At 43.3% G+C, this 14,842-nt stretch overlaps 1 protein-coding gene across 4 annotated transcripts in view; it reads left to right on the top strand.

The window, feature by feature from the left end:
- The window catches only part of FSD1L (fibronectin type III and SPRY domain containing 1 like), a 98,224-nt gene extending 84,120 nt beyond the window's left edge, over positions 1–14,104 (top strand). For all 4 annotated transcript variants that reach the window (XM_063455211.1, XM_063455210.1, XM_063455209.1 and 1 more), the window contains 3 exons: positions 2,216–2,467; positions 2,974–3,062; positions 12,878–14,104. In XM_063455211.1, the coding sequence (XP_063311281.1) occupies positions 2,216–2,467; positions 2,974–3,062; positions 12,878–13,000 (464 nt within the window). In that variant the 3' untranslated portion in view covers positions 13,001–14,104. The remainder of the gene's footprint in view (positions 1–2,215; positions 2,468–2,973; positions 3,063–12,877) is intronic.
- The last annotated feature ends 738 nt before the right edge of the window (positions 14,105–14,842 follow it).

Here is a 14,842-nt window from a genome sequence, read left to right as displayed (position 1 = left end):
TGTCAGACTCCGAGGATTCTCACTGTTCAGAAGGTGACGAAGCTCCTCGCAAACGCCCTTGGAAGGGCGATAGCGCTACCGCCGGTAAAGGCAAAGCGCCTGCCAAAAACCCTAGAGTTTCCTATTCTAAACCCAGGGAGGTTGTCTCCCAACATGATTTTTACCCAATTGAGGGTTAAACTTCTAATTATAATCTTCAGGTGGTAGATGAATACTACGCAGAACATTCGGATAATGATGCTCCACCTCCCGAGACCTTTACCCTTCTGATTTAGCAAATAATGAGTCCTCCCTCATACCTCAAGAGGAATTCCATGGGGGGCGGGGCCGGGCCGCCGAGCTGAGCGGTCGCAGGACAGCTCAGCTCCTGCAAACAGGGCCACAAATAGCCTAAAAATCGCACTTTTGGTGAGAAATTCCGGCAATCCCCTGCGACCCTCGATGTACCCGGGCTGCCCGAGCCGAGGAGAGGCTTGCTCTCGCAGTTTTAGTCCCTCGGAGGATGGGGCCCGCTGCACCAGGCGGGACCTATACTGGCGGTGAGTGAAGCGGACGGCCGCCGCAACGCTATCCCGCCCGACGGAGCCCGACACGCATGAAGAACCTACGGACCCGGTCCCTGCTCCCCCCGAAAGTAACCCATGAGAGGGTTAATATAAAGAAACCTGCTACCACTTATGTCTCCCTACTTAATGCATGGTATATGGGTGTCTATGTTAAAGAGTTGCTGTCACTAGCTAGCCTAACGTGATCTTACATATTAGCATGTCTTTAATTTGATGCATAGATTATACATCTCACCTTATCATTTGTTATGCATTTACATCTCATAACTCTCGTGACATGTTAAAAAAAGATTAAGCCTATTTATAATGTGCAAACTAATCACACATATCCAACTTGAACGTATGCATGTCCTATTCAGCTTGTCTGGCAACTTGTAACTATTATAACGTGTGAGAAGCCTCAACAGGTCTATAACCTACGCAAACCCGCACGCACACTTGTCCCCCTCATCTTACCACCCTATTCTTTAAATCTGTGACATGTGAGGGAATATAAGCCTGTTTATAATATGTTTTCCTTGAACAACCTAAAAAAATAAAAAATGAGGCACTAATATATCGGAAATGTCAATCACTTTTAACGCTGTAATAACCCTATATTGTTTACCACCCGTACATTTCCCGTTCTTTATTCTGTACCCATCTCGCATGCCTTAATAAAAGAAAGATTTACAAAAAAAAAAAAAAAAAGAGGAATTCCATTTGGAATCTGACCTAACATCTGAAAACCCTAACTTAAAAGATGATACCTTACTTGACACCTCTGGCCGCCCTTTATTTGACCCCAGATGCATCAGGCACCCTAGATCTGCCGAATGGACACCCCCAGACCACATTGCCAAATACTGTAGAATACGACTCCGTCGGCCCTTGGAAAAAGAGGTGAGAGCCAAATTGAGGGCAGAATGCCCACGTCCCATTATCCCGGACAAGGTGGCCAGTACACCTGAATTCGACCCCTTCCTTGTTACCTTTCTGGCCATGTCAGGGAAAGACCCCCATAAGGGTCTAGAACAGGGTCTGAAAGCCACTCAAGATAAGTTGTGTAATTATATAGGGGGTTACCCTGTATAGAGGCAAAAAGGGGTTCACCCTAAGACAAATTAGATTATTCGGTCACTAAAAGTTAGAATAATCCCGAATTGGACAGCCAGAGCAAGTATGGGCGGGGATAGAAGGGGTGGACTTTCAAAGGAGAGACCTGCGACTTTTGCATGCTTTTTTATGTATAACGCTAATGAAAGAAAAATGCATAATTAAATACATGCATTCTTTTGTTGGGGGTATATCTACTAAATAGTAGTTTTTAACTTTTTTGTATTTGGGCAGTGGAATGCCCCTTTAATGATATGCACTATACCTGCTTATTGCTATTGCCATTTGGAATGGTGTCATTTTTTTAATTATATTTATTAATTCGTTAATTTTAAAATGCAAAAAAGTGTGTGGCTGATGTTTTAACTAGTGTGTGTCTTTATATATGTAATTATGTAATGTAATTCTTCATTTTAATTTACTATGTATTTAAGATCCCATTTGTCCATTGTCAAAAGTACTACAGATGCATTTGTAACGTGAAAAAAATTGCTACATGCATGTTATGTACAATTTTTACCTTTGTAACTAGAATTTGTGTTTTGTTTCAACAGGGGACACAACAGTTGAAAGTGGGCAACATTACTGGGAAGTAAAAGCTCAAAAAGACTGCAAATCCTACAGTGTAGGCATCTCGTACAAATCCATTGGCAAGTTTGACCAACTAGGAAAAACGAACACCAGTTGGTGCTTACATGTCAACAATTGGTTACAGGCAGCATTTGCTGCAAAACACAATAACAAGGCCAAAGCTTTGGAGATGCCTGTTCCTGACAGGATAGGTATATACTGCGATTTCGATGGAGGTAAGGATTGATTTATTGTCCGGTGACTCATAATTTTGTGTGTGTGTGTAAAAGAGAGACTGGGTTATTAAGCATATTTGGTGATTTTATACATATAATATTCTTGCCGAATCATGAATGGCCAATGTGTGTGTTATAGAGACAAATGACTGGCTATTTTGTGTGCTAGTTTGAGGTGTATGGTGTTAGTTGTGTGTAAGTGTGTTTGAGGCAAATGGCAGCATTATTAAGCAATACTTTAAAAACATAATTTGAAAAATAGTAGTTTGCATTATGTTGGTATGTCTTGGCGTGAGACCTTTTTCAGACCTGGCTGGTAGCTTACAACCTGAAATGTTGAGCCCTGCTGTATATGATGTTGGTATATTTTCATGGTCACAGATTTTAAAGTTGTTTAAATAAATCGCTATTAACCTTTTTACACACCTCCCTTATCTATTATTTTCTTAATTATTTTTTTCATCATAACAATTTGATAACATAACTGTTTTTGTTTTCTTTTGCAGGTCAACTGTCATTTTATAATGCAAATACAAAACAGTTACTGTACAGCTTTAAATCAAAGTTCACACAGCCAATTGTCCCAGGATTTATGGTTAGTATAAAATGTATTTTTTTTTTTATTTATTTTTTTTTCTAAATTGCAATCTGGCTTCTAAAGGCTTTATGTCAGCCATTGTCATTGTCAGCTCTATCTTCAGTGCTGGTAAATGAATAATGCATTCAGTTTTGGTGTAGGACCCTTAATAAACATATTGCTATTGTGGCCCTGACCAACTTTACTTCAAGAATTTCCTCGGGGGGAAAAGAAAATTGGTTGCAGATTAAAGTCTGCAAAATAAAAAAATACCTTATAGTAGAAAGATATAAAGGAATTTTGAAATCTGTACATATAACACATACAGTGAGACCTCGGTTTACAAATTTAATGCGTTCTCCGGGACGTTTCTTATTGTGAAAAATTTGTAAACGGAAACGCGGTTTCCCATGGGAATGCATTGAAAACCAATTAATCCGTTCTGTAGATCAGGAACAAAAGTCAAAATGAACTGGCATGGGGGGGCGGAGCTAGCAGCGCAACGAAGAAGCCGCCATTTCGGTCAGCTCCGGGCATACAGGGCCTTTCAGAGCGGCCCACGCACAACCGATGGCCCATCAGCTGAAAAGACCGACCGGTACTTACCCCCGACACCCGACGGAACCGGCAGATGCCTTTCGTACAAAAATCGGGCACAAAACGCCGCGTCAAGGGCCCTGGGGCCTACCGCACACGCGACCTGACTCTCCCAAGGGACATAACATCGTGGCTCGGGACGGACCCCTGCTACATAGAAGAGGACTTCTACACCCCAGAAGAAATGGGACGGAGATCCCTCAAACAAGCCTCGGGCACCTCCATACCGCACAAAGACATTGGCAGCATGCCACAGTCCCCTCCACCGCCGCGGACCCGCAACACAAAGCCAGCCTCACCCGGGCGGTCGGAAGATGGCGACTCCATGCATAACGGAGCCACAGCAGACACCGACAGCTCGCACACACAGACTGCCGAGGACTCAAACCCAGCCTCCAAGAAGGACATCCAGCTAATGCTGATCAGCCTGCAAACCAACTTACAATCCATGTGGCAAGCGGATTTGAAAGGGCTAGCAGCGGAGGTACAGGCACTATCAGCTCGCACACAGACGGCGGAACAAGAGGTGAGAGACCTACGCCATGATCTCACCGCCCTTAAAGATACAGTCGCCCAAATCCAAACAGCACAAGCCAACGTTAACCGACAAATCAATGTCCTAGACGACAGAGGCAGGAGGAAAAATATAAAAATCCGGGGAGTGTCTGAAGCGGTACCTTTGGAGGAATTACCTCATTTTGTAAGGCGACTGGTGGCTTCTCTTCTTCACACTAAGCAGGCGAAACAGTTTACCTTCGACGGCGTATACCGCATCGCCAAACCTCGACAAGCACCACAGACAGCCCCACGCGACATTATACTGAGATGTCAGTCGCTAACAGACAAAATAGCCCTAATGGCAGCTATTAAGGGGAAACCATCATACGCCTTTGAAACACACCAAATCAACTTTTTCTAAGACCTGAGCAGGGACACTCTACTATGGCGCAAGAGCATGCAAACAATTACGTCCGCACTGCAAACAGCAGGCCTCCCGTATAGATGGGCGACCCCCAGAGCGCTATGGGTGACTAAGGGCGAAGACCACTTCAAACTCACTAATCCAGGAGAAGGCCCTGCTCTGATGACAACACTGGGACTGGCATCATCATCGTCCAAAGACCAACCTGGACCTATAACTTAAATCTAATGTGACTATATGCTGCAAACTATACTAACATTTAATTCATATTATGTTTATCGTTTTACTGTTTTACTATGTTATCCTTAAACCTCCCGACTCACACACAATCATATCGCCTAGACACGGCTAGAAGAGACACACGATAGAGTTACAAAGGAGGCCCCGCACCCGAAAGGCGAACACCCTCCCCCCCCCCCTTAATGCCCAGGGGCTAGAGGGCATAATACAAGCACGGAACACCCACTCAAACTGACAACTCACTCAAGGGGCACTACACTGCCCACGTATGCACCTAATCTAGGCTCCAAGAGACGGGCTCCGCACCTACAATAGCCTAACATAGACCACTAATAAGACCCCACTACCCACACCATCGCTGCGCCAAACTTCATTCATATCAAGCAAGGGTTGGGGATATAGCAAGCCAAACCCCATGCCTATGCCGACTCAAATCTAAACACCCCAAGGGGTGGACAAAACCCTGCAACCACCCTCACCGTAGACATGATAACACCACCGTTATGACCACTAACCCTCTATAACAAAATGTGCAAACTATGCTTTAGCCTAACCTAAGAATTTACAATACTTAAGAGAATATCATTCATGTTGTTGTGGCTCTTATATGACTGCTTGTATCTATTTCAATGCACCAAAAATAAAGAATTTAAAAAAAAAAAAAAAAAAAAAAAAATTAACTGGCATGGAAACCAACCCACAATGTAGAACACACAATAAAAGGCATGCAAAGACGGAGCTCAGCTCCCTACCGTTCCACAGCTTGAGAAATGCACCAAAAAGTCCCAAGAACTGCAAACAATTTTCAGAATGGCTCCAAAACTCGATGCAAAAGCCGCTCCAACACCTCCACACTCGACACCACATGCTACCCACAGGCTTCAGCATGCAGGGGGCGGTGCTATAAACCTCCCAGGTGCAATGCATCCTGGGGAAACTTGCTTTGTATTGCATACATTTTTTGTAAACCGAGGCATTATTTTCAATGGATTTTCATTTGTAAACCGAAAATTATGTTAACCGAGGCATTTGTAAACCGAGGTCCCACTGTATTGTAATCAAGGAGAAAGATGAGAGGCTACCATGAGGCCTACAGCAATACTGAAGTGGAACTGTAGACACTCACAGGTTAGGTGCACTGTGTAGGGAAGGGATTATGTTTATGCTATGTGTTCAACTTTTATGCCTCGTATTTTTTGTGGAGTTTCATAATGCACTGTAGAGCAAAACACGCCAGCACTGAGATGTCAACTGTTGTCTGATACATTTCCAACAAGTGACGGGTGTAGGCTGGACATCCCGGTCAGTAAAAACAGGGCAGTGGAAATTCCAATTAGTTCTAAAATTGCATACCATAAATGCAATCATCTTGATTTTTTGCATTTTTAGGATTTATAAAATAATTTTAGGCCATAGTAATCAAACTTCTTTTCAAACAAAGTAATTTTTCATTAGCATAGCAGTGTGCTTGGTATACCTCCTTACTTGCATGTGACGCTCTAAATAGGTGGGCAAAATGTTTTGCCAAGTTAAAAAGACGGTCATGAAATAGTGAGAAGTGAGACACACCCTCTCAATTGAAATGGCCCATGTTTTCAGGATATGAAACTGGTCAAGGCTGTCTCATTTTGCTATCATTTCCATTACTCGAAATAGTCCTACTCTGTCCATAATGGACACAATTCAAATTCAATATTTCACCAATAGACATTCGGTAATTTTCTTTTGACAATTGGAATCCATATTGGTTAACATGGAATTGGTTAGGGGTTCTGATGAAAGTTGCCACAGATGCACAGGGCTGTTTAATTGAGGGTCATGTATGATTTTGTGCAACACTGCTTTTTATCAGTAAGCTGGGTTATGGTTGTAACGGATCGCCTGGCACCCCGACTGAGTACCTCCGTTAATGGATGCTCCTAGTGCTTCCTGAGGACTCCAAGCACTCTGGCAGACACCACAATCACCGAATCCGAGAAACCTTTTAAATTCTCCCAAGCATATGAATGCTGTAGACCATTGAATAGGAACCATACGAATAGGCTTGTACTCCTAGCAGTCAACTGGAACAGCATGCAATAAATCCTTCCCCCCAATAATGAGACAACACATCACTTTGAGGGTAAAACAGGAACTCTGGACTGGCTCATCCAGCCTGGCTTTTATTTCCAACTCACACATACAGGCCACACCCAGGGGGAGGCATAAAAGAACCAATGACATAGATGTTACCTCCCACACATCCCCTCCCCTTAGTGTGACACATAATCCCATTATGCATACAGTGTAAAATATACTTTTACACAACTTTCATAACTTTAAAACCATACATCACATTCACATAAAAATACATATCCACAATCAATCCATTCAGGGGAACAACATATTAAAAAATGGCATGAATCCGACCAGGGGTTCAAAAGTTACTAAAAGTATCTTTTGTTCCTTTCTGGCTGGCAGAAAAACATCCCCACAATGCACCCTGGTTTCCTCCCTTCTGCCCTGGAGTTAATTGGAGAAGTAATCCAATTACCCAGGACTAAAGGCAGACTCCATTAACCACATGGTTGCAAAACAACATAAAACACTTTAAAATACATAAAGTCACATTTACACATAACACACAGACATTTCACCTATCCCCAGATAGCTGGGATCTGCACGCACCAAACTACCGAATAGCGCGCAGATCCTACTCACACAGTACAATTGCCATGGAGCTAAAGTCTTTCCCATAGTCTTTCATTATATGAATAGGCTCCATGGTATGGCTATCTGGGGTATCACATTCCCATAAAGTCTGGTCCATAGTCCAAAGGCAAGAGGCGGGCAATCAGCCCCCTCCAAGGACACGTGGCGAGGTCGGTTTCGCCACACTTCTCCCCTTTACCCCCCAGACTAACAGGGTACTTGACCTCCTGCCGGTCAGTGCCCTTGTTAGTCCAGCAGCCCACCCACAAGACAGAAACAGCAGAGCAGCCCACCCACAATAAACAGTTACTACACCTGGGTGAGGGAAAATCTTGTCCAGGTTCAGGTGCCTCACCACGGCTGTGTGGGGGACTGGTAGGCTGCCCTGGTAGGTTGCTGAGGGGGCAGAGACCAGCGGTACTCTGTCCTGTTGCCAGCACTACCACGGGAGTAGTCTGGTTGGAGCCTGGTTGCTGGAGACCGACTGTCTCCCCTTTAAATACACCGCTCTGCTGCTGGAGACCGACTGTCTCCCCTTGAGTTACACCGCTCTGCTGCTGGAGACCGACTGTCTCCCCTTGAGTTACACAGCTCTGCTGCTGGAGACCGACTGTCTCCCCTTTAGTTACACAGCTCTGCTGCTGGAGACAGACTGTCTCCCCTTTAAATACACCGCTCTGCTGCTGGAGACCGACTGTCTCCCCTTGAGTTACACCGCTCTGCTGCTGGAGACCGACTGTCTCCCCTTGAGTTACACAACTCTGCTGCTGGAGACCGACTGTCTCCCCTTTAGTTACACAGCTCTGCTGCTGGAGACAGACTGTCTCCCCTTTGGCTAAACAGCCCTGTTGTGGGGGGGCAGGACCGACCGTCCCTACCCCCTGTGCTGGAAGTGCAGAGACCACGGTCCCATCTGCACAGGTGTGGGGCTTACAGTCTCCCCCTGGTACATTAAGCTGCCGCTGGGGAGAGGTGGTAACCAGCTCCTCTCCCATTAGAACACTCTGCCGCTGGGGAATGGAGACTGGGCTCTCTATTCCCTGTACATTAATGATCCGCCGCTGGGGAGAGGTGGTAACAATCTCCTCTCCCATGCATACTTCCCGTCTCTGCGGAGGGAGACCGACTGTCTCTCCTCCCAGCACAGAGTCCTGCTGTGGGGGAAAGGGGGATGGGCTCTCTATTCCCTGCTGGATACTCTGCCGCTGGGGAATGGAGACCGGGCTCCCAATTCCCAACAAATCACACTGCCGCTGGGGAGGGAGGACGGCTCCTTCAGCTCCCTGTAACTTGGGCGCAGAGACCACGGTCCCATCTGCGCTGGTGTGGGGCTTACGGTCTCCCCTTGGTGGGTTAGGCTGCCACTGGAGAGAGGGTGTAACAAGCTCCTCTCTCTGAACTGTAACCTGCCGCTGGGGATCTGGGCCGACTGCCCAGCATCCCTGTAGGGCCAGTAGAGAGACCTCGATCCCATCTCCACCTGCCATCTGTGGGTCTCTCCAGGACCAGTCTATGAGGTCTGGTTCTGCTTGTCGGGTAGGTTGGAGCTGCACGAAGCTGAGCAGGTGTTGGTAGTCCTGCTCCAGCTCCCACTCCCTTGTTACCAGGTGGGTCATGTCTTTGCTCACCTCGCATTCGTCAGCCCAGACATACATGCCCATCCGGTAGTCGTAGATGTCCCAAAACCTAGACCCCTCCGTGCTTCCAAGATCAATGTCGTCCTCCAAGGCATCCCATAATAAACCCGGGCCATCATAATCATCCCCCTCCGGTAAGTCGTGCTCGGCCGTCCAGGGGGTAAGTCGAATGGTATGCCACCAGAGGGCCTGGTATGCGTTGTCTAGCCAGATCTCTCGCCATACCAGGGTCTCTAGTCTTGTCACCCACTCATCCAGGGGCTGCTCTCCCAATAGATACATGCGCATCGCCACACGCTTCTGTAGCCGCTGCTCATCACTGGGGAGACTCTCACCTCGCCGCCACTGGGCGTCTTCCAGGGCATCATACCAGACTTCCTTTCTGTCTGCATCCCTGTAGTCCGCGGCCGCCTCCTCCTCCTCATCATGGAACGCTGTCCAAAAACTAGCTGATTCCATCCTGCTGTAGCCAGGGGCGCTGTACGGATACTAGCGTTGCCCTCAATTTGTAATTCCAAACGTTACCAGTGTCTCTGAGCTGCTTCTCCTCGCACTAGGACGCCATCCCACCGCTTGCCACCAATGTAACGGATCGCCTGGCACCCCGACTGAGTACCTCCGTTAATGGATGCTCCTAGTGCTTCCTGAGGACTCCAAGCACTCTGGCAGACACCACAATCACCGAATCCGAGAAACCTTTTAAATTCTCCCAAGCATATGAATGCTGTAGACCATTGAATAGGAACCATACGAATAGGCTTGTACTCCTAGCAGTCAACTGGAACAGCATGCAATAAATCCTTCCCCCCAATAATGAGACAACACATCACTTTGAGGGTAAAACAGGAACTCTGGACTGGCTCATCCAGCCTGGCTTTTATTTCCAACTCACACATACAGGCCACACCCAGGGGGAGGCATAAAAGAACCAATGACATAGATGTTACCTCCCACACATCCCCTCCCCTTAGTGTGACACATAATCCCATTATGCATACAGTGTAAAATATACTTTTACACAACTTTCATAACTTTAAAACCATACATCACATTCACATAAAAATACATATCCACAATCAATCCATTCAGGGGAACAACATATTAAAAAATGGCATGAATCCGACCAGGGGTTCAAAAGTTACTAAAAGTATCTTTTGTTCCTTTCTGGCTGGCAGAAAAACATCCCCACAATGCACCCTGGTTTCCTCCCTTCTGCCCTGGAGTTAATTGGAGAAGTAATCCAATTACCCAGGACTAAAGGCAGACTCCATTAACCACATGGTTGCAAAACAACATAAAACACTTTAAAATACATAAAGTCACATTTACACATAACACACAGACATTTCACCTATCCCCAGATAGCTGGGATCTGCACGCACCAAACTACCGAATAGCGCGCAGATCCTACTCACACAGTACAATTGCCATGGAGCTAAAGTCTTTCCCATAGTCTTTCATTATATGAATAGGCTCCATGGTATGGCTATCTGGGGTATCACATTCCCATAAAGTCTGGTCCATAGTCCAAAGGCAAGAGGCGGGCAATCAGCCCCCTCCAAGGACACGTGGCGAGGTCGGTTTCGCCACAATGGTCTTATTAAATGTGGACTATCGTATTTTAATCTTTACCTCTACGGATCAATTTTCATGAGAGCTCTGTTGATAGTGTAGACATTTTTATTTACGTTATGCAAGTCAGTTTATGTAGATTTTTTGGTAGTGGTATATGTAGGTTCTTTAAGAACTGTGGTATCCATTTCTTGTTGGGTCTCCATAACCATCTATTTAGAGACCATGCCGGTCTAATTTAACCAAACTGTAAAATTGTACACTCTATGAGAGCTGAGGTATTCACTTCATTCCTTGCTTATGTGGTAATGTAGGCTAACTATAGCCCAAGGTAATACATCTCATTTAATGGTGTATTGGACTCCCTGCAAGTTGAGATGTTCATGGATATGGGTGTCTGCATTTATCCTTTAGAAGAGACTGCAAAGATTAAACACATAGTAGCTTGTTGCTTCGTCATTCAGTAATCTGAGAGTGGGCAGTTGGTTTTTAGTAGGACACCTAGGGATTTGATATGGTGTCTAATTTAACAATTGTTTCTTACAGTCAGACTCTGGTACCCTCTAATGTTACAATTTCCTGTATGAGAAAGTAAGCAAGCTTGCTTTAACTAGGTCTTGCTAGTCATTCTAATGTCGTTATTACTATTATATTTATATAGCGCCAAAAAATTCTGTAGCACTTTACAATGGGTGGACTAACAAACCTGTAATTGTAACCAGACAAGTTTGATGCACAGAAACAGAGAGGTTGAGGGCCCTGCTCAATGAACTTACATGCTAGAGGGAGTGAGGTTAAGTGACACAAAAGGTAAGGGAAGTATTAGGGAAGTAGATTGGTAGAATAGTACTCAATTAAGACTTAGTGTGTTTTTTTTTTGAGCCATTAACAGTTTAATTGATACACTTTTGTGAAAAAGTGAGTTTTTAATTATGTTTTTGAATGAGTGGAGACTGGGTGAGCGTCTAACGGAGAAGGGAAGGGAGTACCACAGGAACGGTGCAGCCCTAGAGAAATTTTAAATGCGAGCATCAGAGGATAGACGCAGGTCTTCCGTAGCGCATAGGGGCCTAGATGGGACATACTTGTGTATTAGGGAGGATAGATAGGTAGGAGTAGCATTATGTAGAGATTTGAAAGAAATAACCAGAATTTTATATTGAGCCCTATATCTTACGGGAAGCCAATGCAGGGACTTGACAGAGGGGTAAGGCATGGGAGGTGCGGGCGGACAGGAAGATGAGCCTCGCCACCGCATTCATTATAGACTGCAATGGGGCAAGTTGGGAGCACGTAAGACCACAGAGAAGCGGATTGCAGTAGTCAAAGCAAGAGACGACAGTGGCATGGACCAGCACCTTAGCCGCATCAGGCTGAAGAAGAGTGTGTGAGAGAAGGGTGTGAATCCTAGGATATGTAGAGACACTTCTACATTACAATGTCTACCTTTTAATAGTAGGTGCACTCTAATAATTGGATAAACAAGTGAATTGCTTTTTACATACCATGCATGTTTTTTCTACAGGTGTTTACTTTCTTGGATTTTGTCACTGTGGTGTAGAATGGTCATTAGAAGTTGGTGGCAGATATGATTCTGTGTTTTATGTTTTGACATGTTTAGACAGTGATGCAAAATTAGACAGTTATACCAGTAACAGTAGCAGCATAATGAAACAATATCCTAGGAAGAATAAACAGTTGTACAATTCAGAAGAGGCACATTGTAAAGATATTTAAAACTTAAAAAAAAGCTGCAAGCAGTAATGGAAGTGATCATGTTTCAGAGCATGGATACAGCACATGTACAATTGTTGCAGACAGAAAAGTAAATATATACAAAGACATAATGTAGAAAAATATTAGAATTTTCTTAAAATTGATCACTTGGGACAATATGCCCACATGACATATGGTTTTCATATTGGAGATGACTTGACACACAATTGATATTCAACACAATTTTATATCTGAACTCTTGACTGTAAAAAATATGGAGAGAGACATTTTATCTTTTAAGACGGTTTGACTGCTTTGCAATCAAAACTACATATACATGATGCAATATTGTGTCTTAAACATAGTAAAGTTAATTACCAATTGGTACAATATCATTTTTGGATGTCCCTTGTTACCAGATTGTATAAAACTGAGCTATTCATTTTCTTTCTTTTTAGGTTTGGTGTGGCGGGATCACATTGTACACAGGGCTGCAGGTTCCGAGTGCTGTGAAAACACTTCAGAAATCCGAAAATGGAATGGGTGGCTCATCTAACAGTCTAACTAGTGTTGCTCAATAACCTCACTCAGTAATCACCTGATAGGATTAATGGATCGTTTGCTCTGACTTGAGTGGATTTTTAGTGAATTTCATTTTATTTAGTAACGTGGTGGTTGCTGTTCACCAAAACTGTGAGCAAACAGATCGTTTGGGTGATTGGCCCGTTGCTGCTCCGGGACTTGCGTTGCTCTTGGTGCTCTGCTTCTATGCTGATAAGGTCAGCTCTAAGCAAGTCAGCAGGCATATACTGCACAGGATGGAGGACCTATGGACAAGGCACGGAAAAGAAGTACATGTGAAACTTTTAGGTTGCTTTTTGTGGTTTTGGATACAGCCTTGTAGCCTGTGTAACTTACATTAAGCGTAATATATGACTGGATTTTCAAATGTGACCATTCAAACACCTTTATAGAGGGCTTTCTGGCTCTCTGTATTTTGAGAGAGAGCATGCAAACTAGGCAGGCTTTTAACATAACATCCTCCTAATTATATATTTAGTGGTGCAACCAATGCAAAACGAAATGTCTCCTACCATCTTTTAATTGTCTAGGAGTGAGACTTGCCAACTAATTTACTTTCAAAATCAAAGGGTTTTGTGTATAAATGCCGATTCTGGAGCAAAAGTTATATAAGTGGAACAATTAGCAGGGAAATGTTCCTGCTTTTTGTCCCACTTTTATAAACTAAAAAAAATTATAATTTTGTCTTACAAGACTCTTCGGGGATATAAAAATTAAAATAGGCAAGCAGTGTTTTCCAAGGAACAGAAAAAAAAATCAATTTTCCTTTAAAACCATACAGACAATTCTTTAGAGCATTTACAGAGGCAACAATGTTTTTTTCTTTTAACAACCAAAGATGTGGTCGAACTGTTGCCTGTGTAGCTGTAGAGATTGTCTGTGGTTTTGAACGAGTGCTGGACCATTTTGATCATCACTAAATATTTATTTTCTACACTTTCCATCAATCAAGCTGTTGAATATATGCCAATACTGCATATCATGGCTGTCTTATATGTGCAAAGCATTTCGATATTAGTATATACCTAAATGATTTGCACATATAAGGAATCCTACCCATCTAATGATTTTTTTTGTTTCTTACCATACAGTGTAGCTTTCACTGAAGAAAAAACCAAACATGGCAGAGTTCCATTATGTAAGCCTAAACATAACGTTTATATATTCATGACCACAGAAAAAGTGCATTAAAATGGTTTAAATACTAATAATTTGGATGTTCACATTACATTCTTAGCTCTTTTAAGACATATTAGATTTTGTTCAACTCTGGTGGGTTGCACCTTTTAAAATGATGTCCTTTTTAAAGCAAAAAAATAAAAATTTAGATATATTCAGTATTGCCTCTGTATTCATTAATGAGTCATATGCATTAACCAAGTCATTATTGTCACTTGCTCCACTATCACAATAGGAGCAGTAGCTGCATTAAAGTTTATTTTACTTTAATATGTTGTCTTCAATTTTCTGATTTAAAAACACAAATGAGTATCAATCTATATTTCCATTTTTAAAACTTTTTTTTAAACTATTTAAATGAAATTAAAAAATCATTTTCTCCTACCCACTCATGCATTGTTTGTTTATACTGAAAGGATGAATGTGAACGTGTATTTTTTGGTGACAAGTAAAAATGTTCCAATCCTGTGAGTCTATCAAATCAATATAGATATTTCACTTCCATACAAAAATATCTGCATGTTTGCCATGCATACCCTGAAATTTTTTTATTTATTTAAAAGGGGGGGTCCCTTAAATCTAACTAGGGACTCGAACACCATAGCGTTAGAGGGGTACATGTTTGTATGTCTAACACTATAGTGTTCCTTTAAGACTGGAAT

This window comes from Pelobates fuscus, chromosome 5 (genome assembly GCF_036172605.1).
Source record: "Pelobates fuscus isolate aPelFus1 chromosome 5, aPelFus1.pri, whole genome shotgun sequence".
Taxonomy (NCBI): Eukaryota; Metazoa; Chordata; class Amphibia; order Anura; family Pelobatidae; genus Pelobates; species Pelobates fuscus.
Note: the sequence above shows the minus strand (reverse complement) of the source record. Positions and strands in the feature narration are given on the sequence as shown.